This window comes from Acomys minous, assembly GCF_964271855.1.
Source record: "Acomys minous genome assembly, chromosome: 5".
NCBI classification, from domain to species: Eukaryota; Metazoa; Chordata; class Mammalia; order Rodentia; family Muridae; genus Acomys; species Acomys minous.
Genome location: NC_140494.1, coordinates 125616946 through 125636129, shown reverse-complemented (window position 1 = coordinate 125636129; position 19184 = coordinate 125616946). Strand labels below are relative to the sequence as shown.

The 19184-nt window shown below is 38.5% G+C and overlaps 1 protein-coding gene across 7 annotated transcripts in view; it reads right to left on the bottom strand.

Annotated features, from left to right (window-relative positions):
- HERC1 (HECT and RLD domain containing E3 ubiquitin protein ligase family member 1) overlaps positions 1-19184 on the bottom strand; it is a 167834-nt gene that overhangs the window by 102836 nt on the left and 45814 nt on the right. For all 7 annotated transcript variants that reach the window (XM_084781185.1, XM_084781191.1, XM_084781188.1 and 4 more), the window contains exons 8-19: positions 17526-17653; positions 14041-14185; positions 13660-13831; positions 11785-11919; positions 11319-11484; positions 10813-10938; positions 9754-9975; positions 9204-9356; positions 8944-9076; positions 7285-7476; positions 4847-5068; positions 652-825 (exon numbers count right to left, since the gene is read on the bottom strand). In XM_084781185.1, coding sequence (XP_084637311.1) covers positions 652-825; positions 4847-5068; positions 7285-7476; positions 8944-9076; positions 9204-9356; positions 9754-9975; positions 10813-10938; positions 11319-11484; positions 11785-11919; positions 13660-13831; positions 14041-14185; positions 17526-17653 — 1968 coding nt within the window. The remainder of the gene's footprint in view (positions 1-651; positions 826-4846; positions 5069-7284; positions 7477-8943; positions 9077-9203; positions 9357-9753; positions 9976-10812; positions 10939-11318; positions 11485-11784; positions 11920-13659; positions 13832-14040; positions 14186-17525; positions 17654-19184) is intronic.

Below are 19184 nucleotides of genomic sequence, written 5' to 3'. Positions count from 1 at the left end.
TTTGAGATAGGGTTTCATGTAACCCAGGTTAGCCTCAGACTTGTTCCATAAGGAGGCTGACCTTGAACTGATCCTCCTGCTTCACATCAGAGTGCTGGACTTACAGGTGTGCACCACCATGCCTGACTTTAACATGGATCACCGTTAAACATGGGTGCTAAGAATAAATCAAGGATATTGTTTGAAATTTACACATAAAATTAATTCTGATTAAAAATATATTAAAAATGGAAATATCACCATATATTTGCATACTATTTCACTATTACATTTAACAGCATATTTTATCTCAATTACAAGGTATTAGCACTCTGAATAGGCAAAAAAAATTTTATACTCAATAATCCTATAGCCTAGTCATCTAAATATATATCCTCTAATATATAATGCTTCACAGAATACTTTCATAAAATTATTTATTAGAGTCTAACTTTAATACAATCAAATTTCTTAAATGGGATATATGTGAATACAAGAAATAACCTCATATATTTTCCACAAATAGAAAAAAAAATGTTTTAAATGTTACTTACAAAAACCATTTTCCTCAAAGAAAGAAAGCTCCTATTATTTTTTTATCTATTAAACACGTGTACTAGATAGCACTGCGAGTTAGCTATGTATTTACCCGCTTCTTTCTCTTTCTCTTACCTTTACTAACTGCATAATCCTGCATGCTAATCCAAAGGCTTCTGGCAGGCTCTTTAGAACAACCCAATGCCAAGTCTACATAGACAGCAATCTCAGGCCGCAATTTGTAGTCAAAAGGCTTCTGTTCTTCATTTCCTGAAAGAGCTACTTCTAATAGGCAGCTCATACATTTATCTATTAAAAACAAGTTTTTAAATTAATAATGCTATTTATTCATCTCTCTCCCACCCTCCGTGTGTGTGTGTGTGTGTGTGTGTGTGTGTGTGTGTGTGTGTGTGTGTGGAGGTTGGAGGACAATTGCAGGTGTCACTTCTCTCCTTCCACCAAGTAAGTCTTGGTGATCAAACTTGGGTTATCAGCCCGGGAGCAATCACTTTACACCTTAAACCATTAATCTTCAATTTCCCTTTATTTGGGGGGGAGGGGTGGCAGGGAGGAATTGGGAGGAATGCTAGGGATTTGAGATAGAATTTCTCTGTGTGCTCTAGATGTCCTGGAACTCACTCTGTAGACTAGGCTGGCCTCAAATTCAGGAGATTCGCATGCCTCCCAGGGTGCTAGGATTAAAGCTGTATGCCACCACCACCTGGCTAAATTCCCAATTTTAAACTTCATAAACTTTGTAACTGCAAATAAAATCTTATTTACTCAATGCATATGAAATTATGTACTGGGCTAAATTAAAGTAGATACTACTAAAGTGAAGCCCTCTAACTTTTTTCAGTAGGAGATAGTATCACCTCTCTAATTTCCTCTAGAAGAAAAATATGGACATTTTGGCAAATAGAGGCCAAGGATGCCGAATGCCCTACACATGAAGTACCACATTGAAAACTGTTACATTAACAAATGCACAGCATCCTTTTTGAGAAAAGGAGGACTCCAGGGAAAAAGAAGAAACCTTTTTCTCTTTGCTAGATTAAAAGAAATCAGTTTAGAGTGATACAAAAGGGACCAGAGGAGATGGAAACGGCGACTGAGGGGGGTGTGGAGCTACAGTTAGAGCTGGAGACCAGCGGCCTGCAGCGGCCTCCAAGCAGCCTGGGAAGCATGGCAGTGGTGCTGCTGACTTGGAGCAGGCCACTGACCACCTGGAGGAGAAGGGGATCGAGAGTACAAATCTGCAGGCGGCTATGTCAGTCACTGGAGACAGACGGTCCAGGGAAGACAAAGCCAAACTGGAGCGGGAAAAGGAACTGGCGAAGGTCACCATCAAGAAGGAAGATGTGGAGTTGATAATGAGAGATGCAGATCTCTAGCGCAGTCGCAGAAAGGAGCTCGCAGGAGCACATGGGCAATGTGCTTTTCAGACATTCTGGACTGATTTACTAAAATAAAGTGTGTCTTCTCTTTTCTAGTTTCATCTGGAATCAAATGCATTATATATTCTATTTTGTTGTCAGTTTCTATGTTGGACCCTGGTGAAACTGTATAAACCATCAGTATAAGGAAGTATCTAATGTTCAAATACAGGCTCTATTTTTATTTTTTTTTAAAAAAAAGGAGGTCGGGTGGGACCAGACATACCAGGAACAAAATCCCCAATTCTTCAGTAGTATCTTTAGCAATCAGAATCATTGCTATTATTAATGGAAACAAGGGTTTCCAATATACTGCAATGTCTGGGCTGTCTATACTGTCTGGGCTGTACCTGTCTCTCAAGTACTCGAATTTCAAGAATGTACACACCAAACCTGCATCACCTAACTTTTTTTCATTGTTCTAAATGACGGCAAGGGTTTTGACAAGTGCCAAAAGTCAATTCAATCCATAATATTATAGAAATAACACCCATTTATTATTTTACACAGAAAATACCTTTTCTTGATATAAATTACACAATTTTATTTCTTAAAAACTAAAAAAAAAAAAAATATTAAAACTTAAGTTTATTTTATTCATACTTAAGTTCAGTTAAAAGATATGTGTGAATCCAGATGAGTGAAGAGTGGGGACTGACTTTCACCCGAACTCTGGTGCCCCATATTTGACCACGTCCCCTGGATGGGGATGCCTGGTGGCACTCAGAGGAAGGATAGCAGGCTACCAAGAAGAGACTTGATACCCTATGAGCATATACAGGGGGAGGAGGTCCCCCTCAGTCACAGTCATAGGGGAGGGGAGTAAGGGGAAAATGGGAGGGAGGGAGAAATGGTAGAAGGGATGGGATAACAATTGAGATGTAATATGAATGAATTAATAAATAAATTAATTAATTTTAAAAAAGATATGTGTGAATCAAAACATCTTCCGTACTCAGGAGGTTACTGAGGAGCGCCACAGGTGTGGGTGATGAGAGCACTGGAACCTTATCCTGACAAGCATCCCCTGAGAACCCCACAGTCCCACTTTCTTTGCTCCGTATGTATCAGTCTGGCACTCACTAGCATAGTCAAGATCACTTGCTAGTTCAGAAGTGAAATGATGGGCGCTATTTTCCTTACTCTTATTTACCACACTTCCATGCCCGAAGCAGAACTTCCCCTACCCTCCATCCTCCCTGTCTACTCCATCTCCTTCTCTTCCATATGGGCTCCCTCTCATTTCCTCTATTCCTCTATCTGACTTTATCTTGTGAATTTTTCTAACTTGAAAAATAACAAAAATTAGGTTTAATATAGGCTAGCTAATCCTACTCAGTATTTCATACAATCAAATTTGGAGGCCCAAAGAGATTAAATAACCATTCCTAGATGAAATTACTAGGTCATATATTGGAAATGAATAAATCTTGTCTTTAGTGTAAGAGCAACAAAGTAAAGAAACGGGACAGATGGAAGGAAAGCGAATTCCCAAAGACATTCTAAAGGGAGGAATAAAACCTGCCATTCACACGTAAAGGAAATGGCTATGCTGGCTAGTTTTATGTCAACTTAACACAAGCTACAGTCATCTGAAAAGAGAGAACGTCAATTGAGAAATGCCTTCATAGGACTGGGATACAGGCAGGCCTGTAGGGCACTTTCTTATTAGTGATTGATGAGGGAGGGTCCAGCCCATTGTGGGTGGCTCCACCCCTGAGCTGGTGGTCCTGGGTTCTATAAGAAAACAGGCTGAGCAAGACATGGGGAGCAAGCCTTAAGGAAAGCAGCACTCCTCCTGGTTCCAGGTTCCTGTCCTCTTCAAGTTACTGTTCTCGTTTCTTTGATGATAAACAGTAATGTGGAAGTGTAAGCCAAATAAGCCCATTCCTCTCCAGGTTGTTTCTGGTCATGGTGTTTCATCTCAGAAATAGTAACCCTGACTAACACAGGGTCTGAAAACTGGGCACTGCTCAGTTCTCACAGGTCCTCCTGCAGCCCTTCCACTCAGGGAAGCACTTCTGCTACTTCAGAACACAATCAAATTGAGTGAAAAGTATGAAAGACTGGAAACAGAGCTTTATTTTTGGGGGGTTTTTGAGATGGGGGAGTCTCCCACTGTAGCCCTACCTACCCTGGAACTTACTCACATAGCTTAGACTAAGATCTTGTAACAACTCTCCTGACCTGACTCCTCAGGTCCTGGGATTACAGGGTGAGCCACTGCAGTTGGCACTAGGTCAGCAGTTCTCAGCCTGTAGGTCATAACCCCTTTGTAGGCTGCATAGCATACACCCCAAATATCAGCTATTAACATTATGGTTCATAACAGTAGAAAAATTAGAGTTATGAAATAGCAGTGAATTAATTTCATGGTTGGGATGCCCACAGCATGAGGAACTGCATTGAAGGGTCACAGCATGAGGAAGACTGAGAACCACTGCCAACATTTCCCTACACCAGTGGTTCTCAACCTTCCTGCCACTGCAATTCACTTTTATTTTTTGGTTTTTTGGGACAGGGTTTCTCTGTGTAGCCTTGGCCGTCCTGGACCCACTGCAATTCTTTAATATAGTTCCTTATATGTTGCAGTGATCTCCAACCATAAATTATTTTCATTGCTACTTTATAACTAATTTTGCTACTGTTGTGAATTGTAATATAAGGTCTAAGGTTACCGTAAGAAAAGGTCACTAGACACGCCCGCCCCCAAGGGGTTGCAACCCACGGGTTGAGAATCACTGCACTATACCATGCTGCAGAATTTCACTATTTTTTGAAAACTATACATTATAGGTTTAGATACTCTTTATTACTAATGTGGAAAAATGCATGAGTTCTGTTTTCAACACTGAAGGAGTACATGTATCACGGGCTTCAGAGAAGCATATTACCCAACTGAGGGGTGTCCATTTCCACACCATCACTGAAAAGTGGTGTTTTCATCCAATATGCAGTATCCTGTTCCTCTGGAGACACAGGGGAGCCCTGAAGCATGCCACCAAGACATCGCCCAATAAGGAGAGCAATTGTTCTTTCCAGATCCACAAGCCACACCCACGACTGAGCTGGCTGAGGTAATGGCACACCAGCTGGGTCGATTACTTCTGGCCCTCCTGAAGAGAAAAATGAGGAGTAATTGTGTCTTTATCTGTTACCTTTAAATTTTAAAAGTTTTTTCATGGTCTCTAACTTATTATACTATAATAAGATATTGAAGAAAATGATTGTTCAAGGAAAACATGTAGTATTTTCTGTATACAAATTACCTGGTATATTAGACTAATTTAAAACTTATTCAGACATATTAGGCAGCAGATAATTTTTCCATTGTAAAGTTACTAATTTTAGGATAAATATTAAATTAGCACATGCAAAATCTAGCTCAATAGATTCTATTAGACCATCGAGTTTAAATTTCATCATCTTTAGTCAGTCTTTGGGACTGTTTCTCCAAAACCAAACAAGAATTCCTCAATTAAAGTGACACTATTGTTTAATGATCTTCTGGCTTGAACTCAGAATTGTGTTATAATAAGACCCAGACCCAGGCTTTCTTGGTGGATGCTTGATTCTAAACATTCTACACACACACACACACACACACACACACACACACACACACACACACTTGTGTATGCATGCGAGCACAGGATAGTCACAAAGACAACAGAAGTCAGTGGTGGGGAAAAAAAGCATTCCAAAAGGCAGGTATTTGGAAAGATTACTGAGCAAGCCTCTAATAAAGCTAATAAGGAAAAACAGACTCCATATATTTTAAAAATAGGAATAAAAAAGATATATAGCAATGCCTCCATAGGAAAATTTTCAAGTCACAAATGAATATAACAATTTTATACCAATAAATTTGAAAGCCAACAAAATAATATTTTCTGAAAAAAAATAGCACGATTTCTAAATGGATTAGAAAAAAACAAAATTTCCACAATCCAGGCACATATACATTAAAATATAAATAAATAAATAACAAGGGCCAGATAATTTAATAGATAAATTCCTTTAACACTTCAAGAAAAGATAATCTTTATCTTTTATATACAAATATTACAAATATTCAGAGAGTGAATATTTCAAATACATACTATATGGTTAACACAATTTTAACAAACTAGGCAAGAACAGCTTGAAAAGGGGAAACTTTTAAAAAATAATCAGTTATGAACTCAAAAGAAACCCAGAATAGAAGGGTACTCAACTCACCCACTTTAGGAAAGCAAAAACAGCCCTGAAACTGCCAATCACTATTCTAATATGGTCATAAATTTGGTATTTTGACCATTTCAATTCAGTGATCAATAGAACTGACCACTGCTACAGCAGGAGGGCTTCAAGATGATCCTTTCAGAGTCCAGTGCTTTCCAGAAACAAACAAAAAAACCTCTAGGCACTGAACCCACAGCTTTCTCAAAGTTACACAAGAAGTTACTAGCAGAAACTACGATCTAGAGGTTTACATGCCTCAGTCTGCATGACTCCTTCCAATTAAAAAAAAAAAAAAAAGACAATTCCCTAACTTGAAAGGTCTTTATGTTCAAGTGGTAACATTTCTTTGACAGCCTTAGCACAGACTCCAAATTGAAAACACAACCTACTGTCCGCTGTCGAATCGCCAGTGGAGCATAAGCCAAGAATGAACTAGACTGCCACGTCTAAAATCAATACACTAAAAGAGTACTTCCTCAATTTCCATCTTAAATCCAACCAGTTGTTTATATATCCAACAAAAAGTTTACTATCAAATATTTAACACTAAAGTATACTATGTTTATTAATCAAACAATTAAATCAAATATAATGAAACACTGATAAGAAATGTATTATTATTTTAAATATCTCAAAGGAAAAAGTAATGCTGACTAAATTATGACACAACTTTGTTATCTGTTATAAAAACACATTTTAGTTTTAATTATGTCAAACTCTGAAGAACAGAAAACATTAGAACCGCTGACCATAAACATGCTTTTTACGGCAGGCATGGTGGCGCACGCCTGTAATCCCAGCACTTGGGAGGCAGAGGCAGGCAGATTTCTGTGAGTTCAAGGCCAGCCTGGTCTACAAAGAGAGTCCAGGACAGCCAGGCTATACAGAGAAACCCTGTCTGAAAAACAAAAAAAAAACAAAGCAAAACAAAATGACACATCCATAAGCAATTGCATGTCAGTTGGGCACTTCCTGGTGGTCACTCTTAAAAGGCCACGTTTTTGGTCACATGAAACACCTATATTGTCAGGTATGGCTTTATTTGAGATACGCAAGAGGAACAACCTCTCTTAAGAACATTATTTAATGTTTTACTGCCTATACTTACCATGAAGAGGCCACTGCAATTCTTGGTCTTCTAAAAGAGCAGCAGCTGGCAGCAGTCTATTAAGACAATCAAGAGGTGGCAAGAGGTCGAGGAGGTAACTCAATAAAGGACGAGCCACTGACACCGGAAGTAACAGTAAGGAGTTAACAATCTGGCAGAGCATACTGCCTGCAGCTGACACGTATATCACATCTATGAAGAGCAAGAAATACAATGTAAATCAATGATCTCAAGCTTAAGAGCAAAAACAAAAAACCCTAAATACTTCTTCAGTTTTGAAAGAGAATAGACAAATTCAATAACTCTTTGCTTAATACCCAGCTGATAGCTGGTGTCATGTTAGTATTACCATCAGAAAATAACATCCAGAGACACTGTGGAAAAGCAAACTTATCTTGCATGCTAACAAACTCACAACACAGAAATTGCTTTCTTAAGACACATTATAATACCATATCCACTAATTTATCTCCACTTCTAAATTTAGTCAAACATTTGGAGTGCCTATAGCAGATTAAGTACCAATTCTAGACAGAGACACAGCCATGACAAAAGCAGCCAAAAACTCACCTTCATGTGATTGCTAACATTCTACTAAGGCAAGTTTTGTTTTTTCTAAATTAAAATAATTTTTAAAATTAAGATCATCGTAAAATATCCATCTTTCCGTTATGAGCATCACTTTTCAATCAAATTTGTTATATTATTTCTCTGTACTCAGGGCCAGGAGGAATATTCAGAAGTGAGCTCAGTCTGAATGAACAATAAATTTATATTGTATGTAGAACAGCCAAACCACAATAACTAATAAATAACAGTCTTGGTTCCTCAGCTGATTTCTTTCTTTCTTTTTTTTTAGGAGAAAAAACTTCAGAAATCAACAACCAAGAAAATAGTCAGCAGGCAACTAGAGAGAAGCTCTGATGTCTGGGAAAGTCCTCAGCTGAGTGCAAACACAGGAACACACGCATGGTAGTTTGAGACACTTAGACTAGATGAGCCTATTTGGAAAGAAAAGAGGATTAAAAGCAAAATATGGAAGGGCATATTCAAAGGAAGAGAGGGCAAATCTTTAGAAAGTGCCAGAAAAACACTGGTTGAGATGAGTAAGAAAAAGCAGGAGTGTGGTACACAGAAGAAAGCCCATGGAAGGCCAGGCATGGTGGTGCACGCCTTTAATCCCAGCACTTGGGAGGCAGAGACTGGCAGATTGATGTGAGTTTGAGGCCAGCCTGGTCTACAGAGTAAGTCTAGGACAGCCAAGTCTACACAGAGAAACCCTGTCACAAAGAACAAAGAACAAAAAACAAAAAAACAAACCAAAAACCAAAACAAAAAAGGAAATAAAAAGAAAGATAGAAGCATATGTTAGAAGGAAATAGGATACAGCCTTTGGAAGGTTGAGGATGAGAGATACCACCAAAATATGCAGTAAATAAATTGTTATAAAATAAATTAAATGACAATCAGAATCCTTTAAGATCAATCAGTATTACATCACCACTAAACAAGGATGAAAGGAAACAAAACCAATACAAAGGAACTCAGGATCATTTCTCCTTTGAACAGAGGTGTCAGGTCTTCTTAAGGTTTTTGAAAAGTTCAATAACTCTTGCTTTATGACCACTGGTTAAATGTGAAATTAAATACCAAACTCACCTCTTAGTTTTCCTCCAACACTGCCATTCCAAGGGCTTTCTTTAAGTAAATTTGCAGAACGTGAATAAATATCTGTAGCATGAGGCAGCAAGAGCTGAAGGTGTTTATGAAGCAATGCCACACTACTTGAGTTCTGCAGAGAGAAAAGTCCCTAAATTATCACTCTGAAAGATCCAAAAATACAAAAATATTATGGCACCCCCAACTATCTGAGCTGTAGGTTCCCAGTAGAGCATCATGAAAAGCACAGCATCGCATACCTCAGTGACGTTATTAATGTGGCAAAAAGCAAGCAGTTGTTTCTGTAGTGAACACAGCAGCTCATGAAGATGAGCAGGCTGGCTGTTCTCTGAAGACGATGTTCCAAGAAGATATTTATCACTGTTCTTTTCTAGCTCTCCAAAAGCTTGATCCTAAAATGACACACATGATGAAGATTATATTTCAAATATGTTTTTTGTTTTGTTTTGTTTTGTTTTTTGGTTTTTCGAGACAGGGGCTCTCAGTGTGTAGCCTTGGCTGTCCTGGACTCGCTTTGTAGACCAGGCTGGCCTCGAACTCACAGTGATCCACCTGCCTCTGCCTCCCAAATATGTTTTAGGAAACTATTTTTATGTTTATTCTTCTTTATAACATGAGAAACACAATAAAATTTTAACATAAGTAGTTTTATAATTTTAATTACATGTTTCTGTCTTTAGAGAAGGAAATCTAAAATTTTATTTATATTGCTTAAACGTTAAAATATTTTGATCTAAAAAGGTCCTTACCCCTTTATTCTTTTCTTAATATATTAAAAAAGCAAGGTACCGTATAAAACCCTAAATTTCTTAAGAGAGTCTTCATTAAAATTTCGGCCAGGTGAGTGTCTGGGTGGCAGGTCTGAGGACCATAAGGCTCATCTGACAGGTTTCCATAGCCCATGCACACAGTGGAAAGGTCAGCAGCATCAGAGGGTGAGCTATAGCCAAGAAGGGAGGCTACGTGGGTATGATCTTGCAAACTTGTCAGAATTATATCCAGTTGCATTCTCTACACAATAAATGAAAAATAAACATATAACTATATAACATTCATTAGAAGAGAGAAAAAGGGGTTTTAGGACAAAAACTATACTAACAATGCTAACTAATCCACTTATTTGCTTGATAAACAACCTTCAAGAAGTACATAATTATAGGAAAAACTATTCAATTAATACCATTTGGGAAAATGTAACTTATAGGTTTTTAATCTCATCTTTTATGATAAACAGCTGAAATAATGTGCATAATAATTTAAGCACTATAAGTAGACATTAGTAGGAAATGCCAACAGATAAATTATACTCATGTTATTACACAAATTACTAGTGACAACTGCAGAAAATTATACTGGAAAGCATCTGTGGACGTTATATTGCAAGTAAGTACCATGCTTCACCTCAGATCTATAGCTCTAAAACTGACTCTTCCACTTAGCTCGGCAAAGTATTTATTTTCATATACTTAAAAATTGAAAATAAGCACACTCACACCTCAAGCGCTTTTTGCTTATGGTGATCTTTTCCTTTTGAGATAAGCAACTCTAGGCCTGGCACCAACAGCAGTAACACAAGACTGACTTGAACTCAGCACTTTACAATAAGCCAGGGGTATCTGGTTTGACACCATAATTAACACTAGAAAAGTGAATCATGATTCTAAGAACAGACCCCAAATGACTTAGTAAATCATCATGTGCATCATTTCAGGTCACTAGACATCCAACAATTCCTCCAACACACAACACCAAGCACTACTCTGTGAACATGTGGCAGTTGATTTGCTTTATTTTCCTCTCAGTCCAACTCCTGTGCCATGAGTGGTTTAAGTGCATGCAAAAGCTTACTTGTCCTTTGGATAAGCTTTCCCATCTATCAGGTCCTTGGGGCAAAAGAGAATGAAGTAATTCCATCCGTTCTCGTAATGGAGGTAACAGCATGGTTGCTCCCACTGAGAGTGTTTCAATTACCACCTAATATCCAGAAAGAAAGAAAGACCGAAACAAAGACTCAGTTGCACTGATTACCCTAACCTTCTCTTTTGAATAGCAACATATAAAAAGTGAATGAGTTAACCATTGGGACTACGTAAGTCTAAAGGTGTCATGTGAAAACTGAAAGCACAGTAAGTCTTTTTTTCATTTCAAAGGTTTAAGAACATCTGCCAGATGTGGTGGTTTGTGCCTTGAATCCCAGCACTTGGGAGGCAGAGGCAGGCGGATCTCTGAGTTGGGGGTAGTCTGGTCTACAGAGTGAGGCCCAGGACAGTCAGGGCTACACAGAGACACCCTGCAGCTGATGGTATCTGTTGTAACAGCAGAAGATGTCATCTAACTAAAGCTTTAGCTCTTACCTCTTGGATTTCATCTGGGACAGACGAGTCCATCAGTCTGAAGAGCAAATTTCGAAGTGGACCTGCCTGTCTCCCAAGAATACTGGTAGCTACCCCTCCCGCAAGGGCCAGAGCAAGGTGATTTGAAAGCAACTTCAGGCACAGCTTAAGAAAATTATGGTGCTCCCTGAAACAAAATAAGCTGTTGTGAATTTCTGAAGCATAAAAACAAATATAATATCCAGTTTGAGGAATATATTTTCTCTTTAAAAATGTTTTGTCACCTGGTGACCAATGATAAATTTTAAAACATCATTTATGAAATTATATATAACATTTTTAAAAAACAAGAAGTTAGTAATAAAAGTTTAGCTCTTTTCTATCTTATAAAGAAAACTCAGGTAATTTGGAGAACAACAAAAAAGAATAAGTTAAAGTTTGAAAAGAATAATGAATACATATGCATGCATATGTATCTACAACACACCTTGATGAAGGAAAAGGCAGCGGGGGAATCTCACTGTTTATTTTATCACAGTATCTCTCAAGAAAGGAGCGCAGATGTGAGAAGGTACTCTCCTCAAGATCTACACAATAAGGCCGGTGCCATGCAACAACTTGTCTAGAAGGAAACAGAAGAAAAGCATCCAACAGCTTTATTATGAAACTTCTACATATGAGCAAAAACAAAAATTAAGACACAGTGGGGGGGGACAACAAAACAAAAAAGCTTGCTTGCTTTAAAAGTATAGCAACTAGGTTTTAGTTTTTTGTTTCATTTTATTATTTTGGAGTAATCTGTCTCACAAAGAAGACCAATCGGACAAAGGGCAATGAAGTTAAGCAAATGTTTTAAATCAATAAAGCTTAGTCCTGATTTTAGTTCATTTCCTCTTGATATGGAGACATTCAACTGTGTGTGTGATATACATGTGTTCACGTGTGTACGCATGTGCATGTGGAGGGGTGTCTACATGTGGTGGAGGGAAGAGGTTGATGTCTTCTTCAGTTACTCTCTAACTTATTTTTGGAGACACAGTCTCCAACAAGCTAGTGAGCTCCAGAGCTCCATCTGTGCACCCCACTGCAGCCTCAGCTCTGAGACAGACACATGTGCTGCAGCGCCTGACCTGCACACTGGCCCGGGGTCCTCATGCTTGCAAGGCATACATTTTACCAACTCAGCCATCTCCTCAGCTTCACACTGAACATTTAAATCATTCTCTAAAGGCAGAGAACTCAAAACGAAAAGACATTAAGCAGTGTCTTAAAGACAACTTGTCTTGAAATATACGTAACCTCGATAAACACATGAAACAGGATCTAAATGTGATTTCTATGAAAACAGTCAATCCTAAAATTATATACTCTTTAAATAGCGCGCATGTGTGTGTTAATCTTAAAACACTTTAAATTTTATTCTAAATTTAGTAATATTACTGTTTGTTATAGTCTTGTAGTATGAAGTGTTCTGCCCAAAGACTCATGTGTTGAGGGTTTGGTCCAAGCTGGTAAACTCAATATTGAAAGGAAGTGGGCTGTTCTACTGTACCATAATGCTATGACCCACTTCAGGCCAAAACAATGGAGCCAGAAAATCATGAGACTGATACATGTAAACCAAAAGCAAGTCCTTTCACCTTTTAAAGTATTTATATAATTTGTTATAGTAGGCAAAGATATTAACACAACTACTTACATCAATAATAATAATTCTTTGATATAAATTAAATGCCTTTTGTATATTTGTTTGTTTGTTTGTTTGTTTGTTGAGACAGGGTTTCTCTGTATAACAAGCTTGGCTGTTCTGGAACTCTCTTTGCAGACCAGGTTAGCTTTCAACTCACAAAGATTTGCCTGCCTCTGTCTGCCTCTCAAGTGCTGAGATTAAAGGCATATGCCAGCCACCACACCAGGCTCAAATTAAATAACTTTAAATTAACATATGAGTTTACAAGAAAACTTTGTCTGTGGAGAGCTACAAATGATCTGCTCATTTTTTACAGGTATAATTTTACAAAAGAAGGCATGCTAGGATAAACCCAATATCCTTTCCGAATGCCCCCTGGGCAGCCACATGGTGTGTTATCATGAACAGCATTGTGTAGTCTGTATCTTACTCTTATTCTGGAGATCTGCATATGTGGTTCTGTTAAACACGAGACCAATATACTTACTATCAAAATCTGTACTATTTAGAAATTTATTTTAATACACCATCATCATTATTACTAGTATTAAATTTAATTATTCAACTTCTGAAATACAGTAAGTAATGCTGACTCAATGGGCATTCAAAGCCCTAAAATAAATATAGGAAAAAAATTTTTTTAACTGATAAGAATGTTTAAAAAGTACTGACCTGTCCCTAGGGAGAGCAGTCCATGCCAAGCTATGTGATGTCCCAGCTGAGACCTGCTGAACAGCTATGCCATCTAAGCCACTCACTTTCTTTGGTTTAGTAATGGGACCAGTGGAATTCCCCTGGCCACACTGCCCCATGGAGTTGTTGCCCCAGGCATAAACTTCATTATCTAAAAATAAGACATTAAATATAAACGTTAAGCTTGAATGTAAAACACTTTTTAAAAGGAATAATTGATAGTATTTCTTTAAAAACAAATGGCTTAGAACACTTGTAATCCCTGAACCAAGGAGGCCAAGACATGAGGATTTAAAGTTTGTGCTTAGGCTATAAAGATGCTACTTAAAATACTAAACCAAGAAAAGCAAACGACTTTACCATGAGAAAGAGACAAACAATGACTATCTCCAATAGAAATGTCAACGATTCTTGTGGCAGCCAATTCTTCAATGAGCTTGGGTCTCAAAGCAGTAGCTTCTGAAGAACCACAGCCTAGACAAGCCCCACAGCCCCAAGCATAGACCTGAAAGAGAGAAACGCAGAGCACATAAATTCCTAAACAGGTAGGCTAGTAGCTAAAATTATCAAGGAGTGTGCTACTTTTCTGATATTAAAATAACATTTAGTGGACTGATCAATAAGGTCGCTAAGAACCAAACACACTGTAAGCCCCTGGCTGCCTCACTGGTCACCCCCACCCCACTCTCCAAACAATTCTCTCTAAAATACAGACATAAAAAATAGAAATATTAAACTAGTAGCACACCCAAGAAAATTAACAATAACTATTTCTTAGCAAATATATGCACCTTGCTTGTTTCACAAGAAAAAAGTAGCAGGGCTACAGTGGTACATACCTTTAATTCTAGCACTCAGGAGGCAGAGGGAGGCAGATCTTTGTGAGTTCAAGGCCAACCTGGTCTACAGAGCTCCAAGCTATGTCTTGAACCTAGTCACCCATCCCCCCTAAAAAAAAGGTCACTGCCATTTACTGTGCTGTTTTTAAACACCCAGTATATAAACAGATGAGCAGGTGGGATGAAAAAAACTGGTTACAGGTAAATTAGAAGAAAGAAGAGCCTCTGCTAAAGTTACCACTAACTGGCTGACATTTGCAAATACTAACAATCTAGGCAGTAATGGAAATAGTATCTTAAAACTTCTTAATGCCAGGTGGTGGTGACAGAGGCCTCTAATCCCAGCACTTGAGAGGCAGAGGCAGGCAGATCTCTTTGAGATTGAGGCCATCCTGGTCTACAATGAGTTCCAGGATAGACAGGGTTACACAGAAAAAAAAAGAAAAGGAAAAAAAAAAACCCCAAAACCAAACAAACAAAATTCCATTTACATGTTTCTTACATGGCAGGCTAGACCAAGGAGTGGCAATATAAAATTTATAATGTAAATCACAAAACTGGTTTTAATTATCACTCACAAAGCATATGTGAATCAGAAGTCAAGATGGCTCCCCTGAACACCTTCGTTACTGATTAATAACAAAATGACTAGTGGTTGACTTAGGCTGACCAGGAAAGATGCATGAAGAAAAGAGGAAGATAAAAGGAAGAATGTCTACCAATTAGGCAATCCAAACTGAACAATCAGCAGACCGAAGAATGTTTTCTTTCAATTGGCTTTGATATTATTACACTCACTTTTATCTTTATGTTATAAAGGGTTTTTTTGTTATGGTTATTATTTTTATTTTGTATTCAAATTATTTCAGGAAAGACTGGTAAGGACAGGTTAGATGTCTCCATCAAAAGAAAAGACCATATATTTATATCAGTTACCAGAAAATGCACTTAAGACAAGTACAGACTGTAAGAAAACTCAAACATAGCAAAGGTCTATTCAGATAAACATCAGGAACTAAACACAGGGAAGGAGATATTACTAAGACTCTAAATGACTCTGTGGTGGCTTGGATATGGTCCCCATAAACTCGTATGTTTGAATGCTTGGCCCATGGGAGTAGCACTATTAGGAGGTGTTGCCTAGTTGGAGTAGGTGTGGCCTTGTTGGAGGAAGTGTGTCCCTGTCAGTCTGGCTTTGAGGTCTCCTATGCTCAAGCTCAGCCCAGTGTAGAACAGAGTCTCCTGCTGCTTGCAGAGCAAGATGTAGAAGTCTCAGCTCCTTCTCCAACACCATGTTTGCCAGCATGCTGCCATGCTTACCACCATGGTGATAATGGACTAAACCCTTGAAACTATAGGCCAGCCCCCATTAAATGTTTTCCTTTATAAGAGTTGCCTTGATCATGGTGTCTCTTCAGAGCAATGGAAACCCAAACTACGACAGCTCCAAGTCCAAGACAGTACGAGTATTCAGTAAGGCCCTCACAGTTTTCTTTCAAATACTCTTTTAGCTGAGCACTAGATTAAGAATATCTGTAGCTCACTTGGTACGTCACTTGCTTAGCATGCAAAACGTCCCAAATTTGAACCCTAGAACTACAATGCACAAAAAGAATACTTGTCTTGCATTTTAGGCATTATATCATGATGTAACATTTAGTGGAAATCTAGCAGAGTCACTGTGAGGGAACTGAGACAGATGGAGCGGGAAACTCCACAGGTTCAATAGTGGTCAGAGTGACCCATCTGATGACTATTAAATGTTCCTCCCATTTCATTTCTGTAAATATACACACTGGACTTTACATAACCTAATATGCTCATGATACAACTATTCTGTATAGCAAATAATCTGCAAATTCGCTCAGAATATAATGTGACAGACTTACTATTTATTATTTGCTACCAACAGTTAAACATAAGAACTTTACATTCAGGCAATGATCTTACACAGCCATCTGGTACACAAAGCAGAAATTATTTCCTCTCTCATAAAAAAGAAGCATGTGACAGTAAAGGGACATCTGAGATTTGCCTGTGGATCCATGGATTCTTACTACAAAACCCACTGTGTGGAACACATGAAAGATAATGTATTTATACCAGAGCTTTAAGATTTGCAATCGACTTTGTAATAAAATAAAATGATGTTTGTATTAGATTTTTCAGCATATGGAATACTTGAGGCTTTCCAGCTTTTCTGGTCATCTACTTTGGACTGACATACATTATGCTTCTACATTTAAGGCCAAAGTGGCTGGTGAACTCAAGGAAGAAAACATCAGTGTTCTTCACTGTGCGCGGTCCTCTTTGGAAACACCACACCTTCCACCTGAAGGTATTCTCTTTATTCCCCCCCCCGCCCCCCCCCTGTGGTTTTCTGATACAGAGTTTCTCTGTGTAACAGAGCCCTGGCTGTCCTGGACTCACTTTGCAGACCTGGGGGCCTTGAATTCACAGAGATCGATCTGCCTGCCTCTGACTCCTGAGTGCTGGGCCTCTACCTTCTTTTTTGATCATCTTATTTTTTTTGTTTCTATCACTGGTCCCCTCAAGTTTTTGTTTTGTGTTCCCCCACTATTCTTTAACAGAAAGGAGCCTTTGAGGTGCCTCGGTGATTTGGGTGAGAAGGGTAAAGGGTTCTAAGCGCTAAATGAATCAGCTTACTTCAAAGAACGGGAGCTGAAAGAATACGTACCCAGATCACACAACCAGGTGAGAGAGCAGGGCTCCTTTGCATCTACTGCGCTTGAAACAAAATTAAGTATTTTCATCTCTATATGTTGCCTTAAAATGCTTATCTAGCCAGGCAATGGTGGCACACGCCTTTTATCACAGCACTTGGAGGTAGAAGCAGGCTGATCTCTATGAGTTCGTGCCAGCTTGGTCTACAGAGCAAGTTCCAGGACACCAAAGCTAAAAAGGTTTTCTTTTCTTTCCAAGTTTCAAGGTATCACTTTTTAGTGCATTGAAATATTCTTGTGTATGCTCTTTCATTAGTCCTACCTGCCCTGTTGATGTCAAAGCAAGTGAAGACTGGCTCCCAGCACAGACTTTGCGAATAAACATTCCTTGTAAAGCTTCGATAACTTTAGGTTTATACACTCTGTTGGTATCACCATGGCCAAGTTTACCTACATACATAAAAAGAAAACATTATTCAAGTTAGGCCACTTAAGTCTACTCTTGTTTTAAAGCACTGAATTTAATAAAGTACTTTAACTTTTATAGCAATGACCAGACAGATTTAGAAACCCATAAGTGCGTGATAGCAGAGGACATTAACCAATAAACATGTCTGTTTTAAGAAAGCTAGTAATTAATAACTAATAGCCTTTTGTGTCTTATGTTCAATCCATTAAAAACTATTTTAAAAAGACACAAAATAATTTTTCTTTCTTTGTCCTCCTTTAAGCCATATTTCTAACTTTTTCATTTTTTAAATTAAAAAAAATTCTTTAAAGATTGTGGTATGTGATAGAAAAAGAGAGAAAGAGAAAGAAAGAGGGCGATCAGAGGTATTGAATTCCCTGGAACTGGAGTGCTGGGACTTAAACTCGGGCCCCTAGTAGAACAGTTCTAGCTAGCTCTTAACCACTGAGCCAATCTTCCAGCCCTTATTTTTCCTTGTTTACTTATATGTGCACACATGCATGCGTGTTTGAATATGTGCATGTGCATTCCCAGAAGAGGGTGTGGAGCTGAACTGACACATGGTTGTGAGTTGCTTGATGGGGGTGCTAGGAACCGACTCCAGTCCTCTGAAGGAGCATTAAACACTCTAAACCACTGAGTCATCTCACCAGTGCCTGTATTTCTAACTTTAAATGGTTTGACAGGGAAAGTAGGCATTGTAACACAGTCTTATAATTCTACTGCTCAAAAAGCAGAGGCAGAATAGCTGCAAGTCTAATGTCACACAGCTAGACCCTGTCTTTAAAGGAAGAAAGGAGAAAAGGAACGAAAGCAGGCAAGCAAGCAGAAAGCAAGCCACTATAATCCCAGAATTTGGGATCTTAACTCTGTTAAGAGTTTAAAGCCAAGTCAGGCGTAGTGACACACACCTTTAATCCCAGCATTTGGGAGGCAGAGGCAGGTGGATCTCTGTGAGCTCCAGGCCAATCTGATCTATACAGAGAGACCCATTCTCAAAAATAAATAAATAATTAAAAATAAAAATGAGTTTGAGGCCAGCATGGTCTACACAGCTAATTTCAGGCCAGAAAGGGATACATAGTAAGACCTTGTTCCAAAAAAGAAAAAAAGTGCTGACAGTTTAAGTATTTTTTTTGTTTTTTGTTTTTGTTGTTGTTTCAAGACAGGGTCTCTCTGTATAGCCTTGGCTGTCCTGGACTCACTTTGTAGACCAGGCTGGCCTCGAACTCACAGTGATCCTCTAGCCTCTACCTCCTAAGTGCTGGGATTACAGACATATTCCACCACCCTCGCTTTAGCCTCTAACTTTCAAACTCTCTTGCCCCAGCCTTGTAAATCCAGGTACAGCAGGAACGCAGCAATATACCTGACTAAAATTATCTTTTAATACTTAGTATCGTTGATCTCTGTGTACAAGTAAGCATTCATCCTGCTGACAGAATAACTAATTAGGCCGGGCATGGTGGCACACGCCCTTAATCCATGTTTAAAGAACCACTGCAACATATA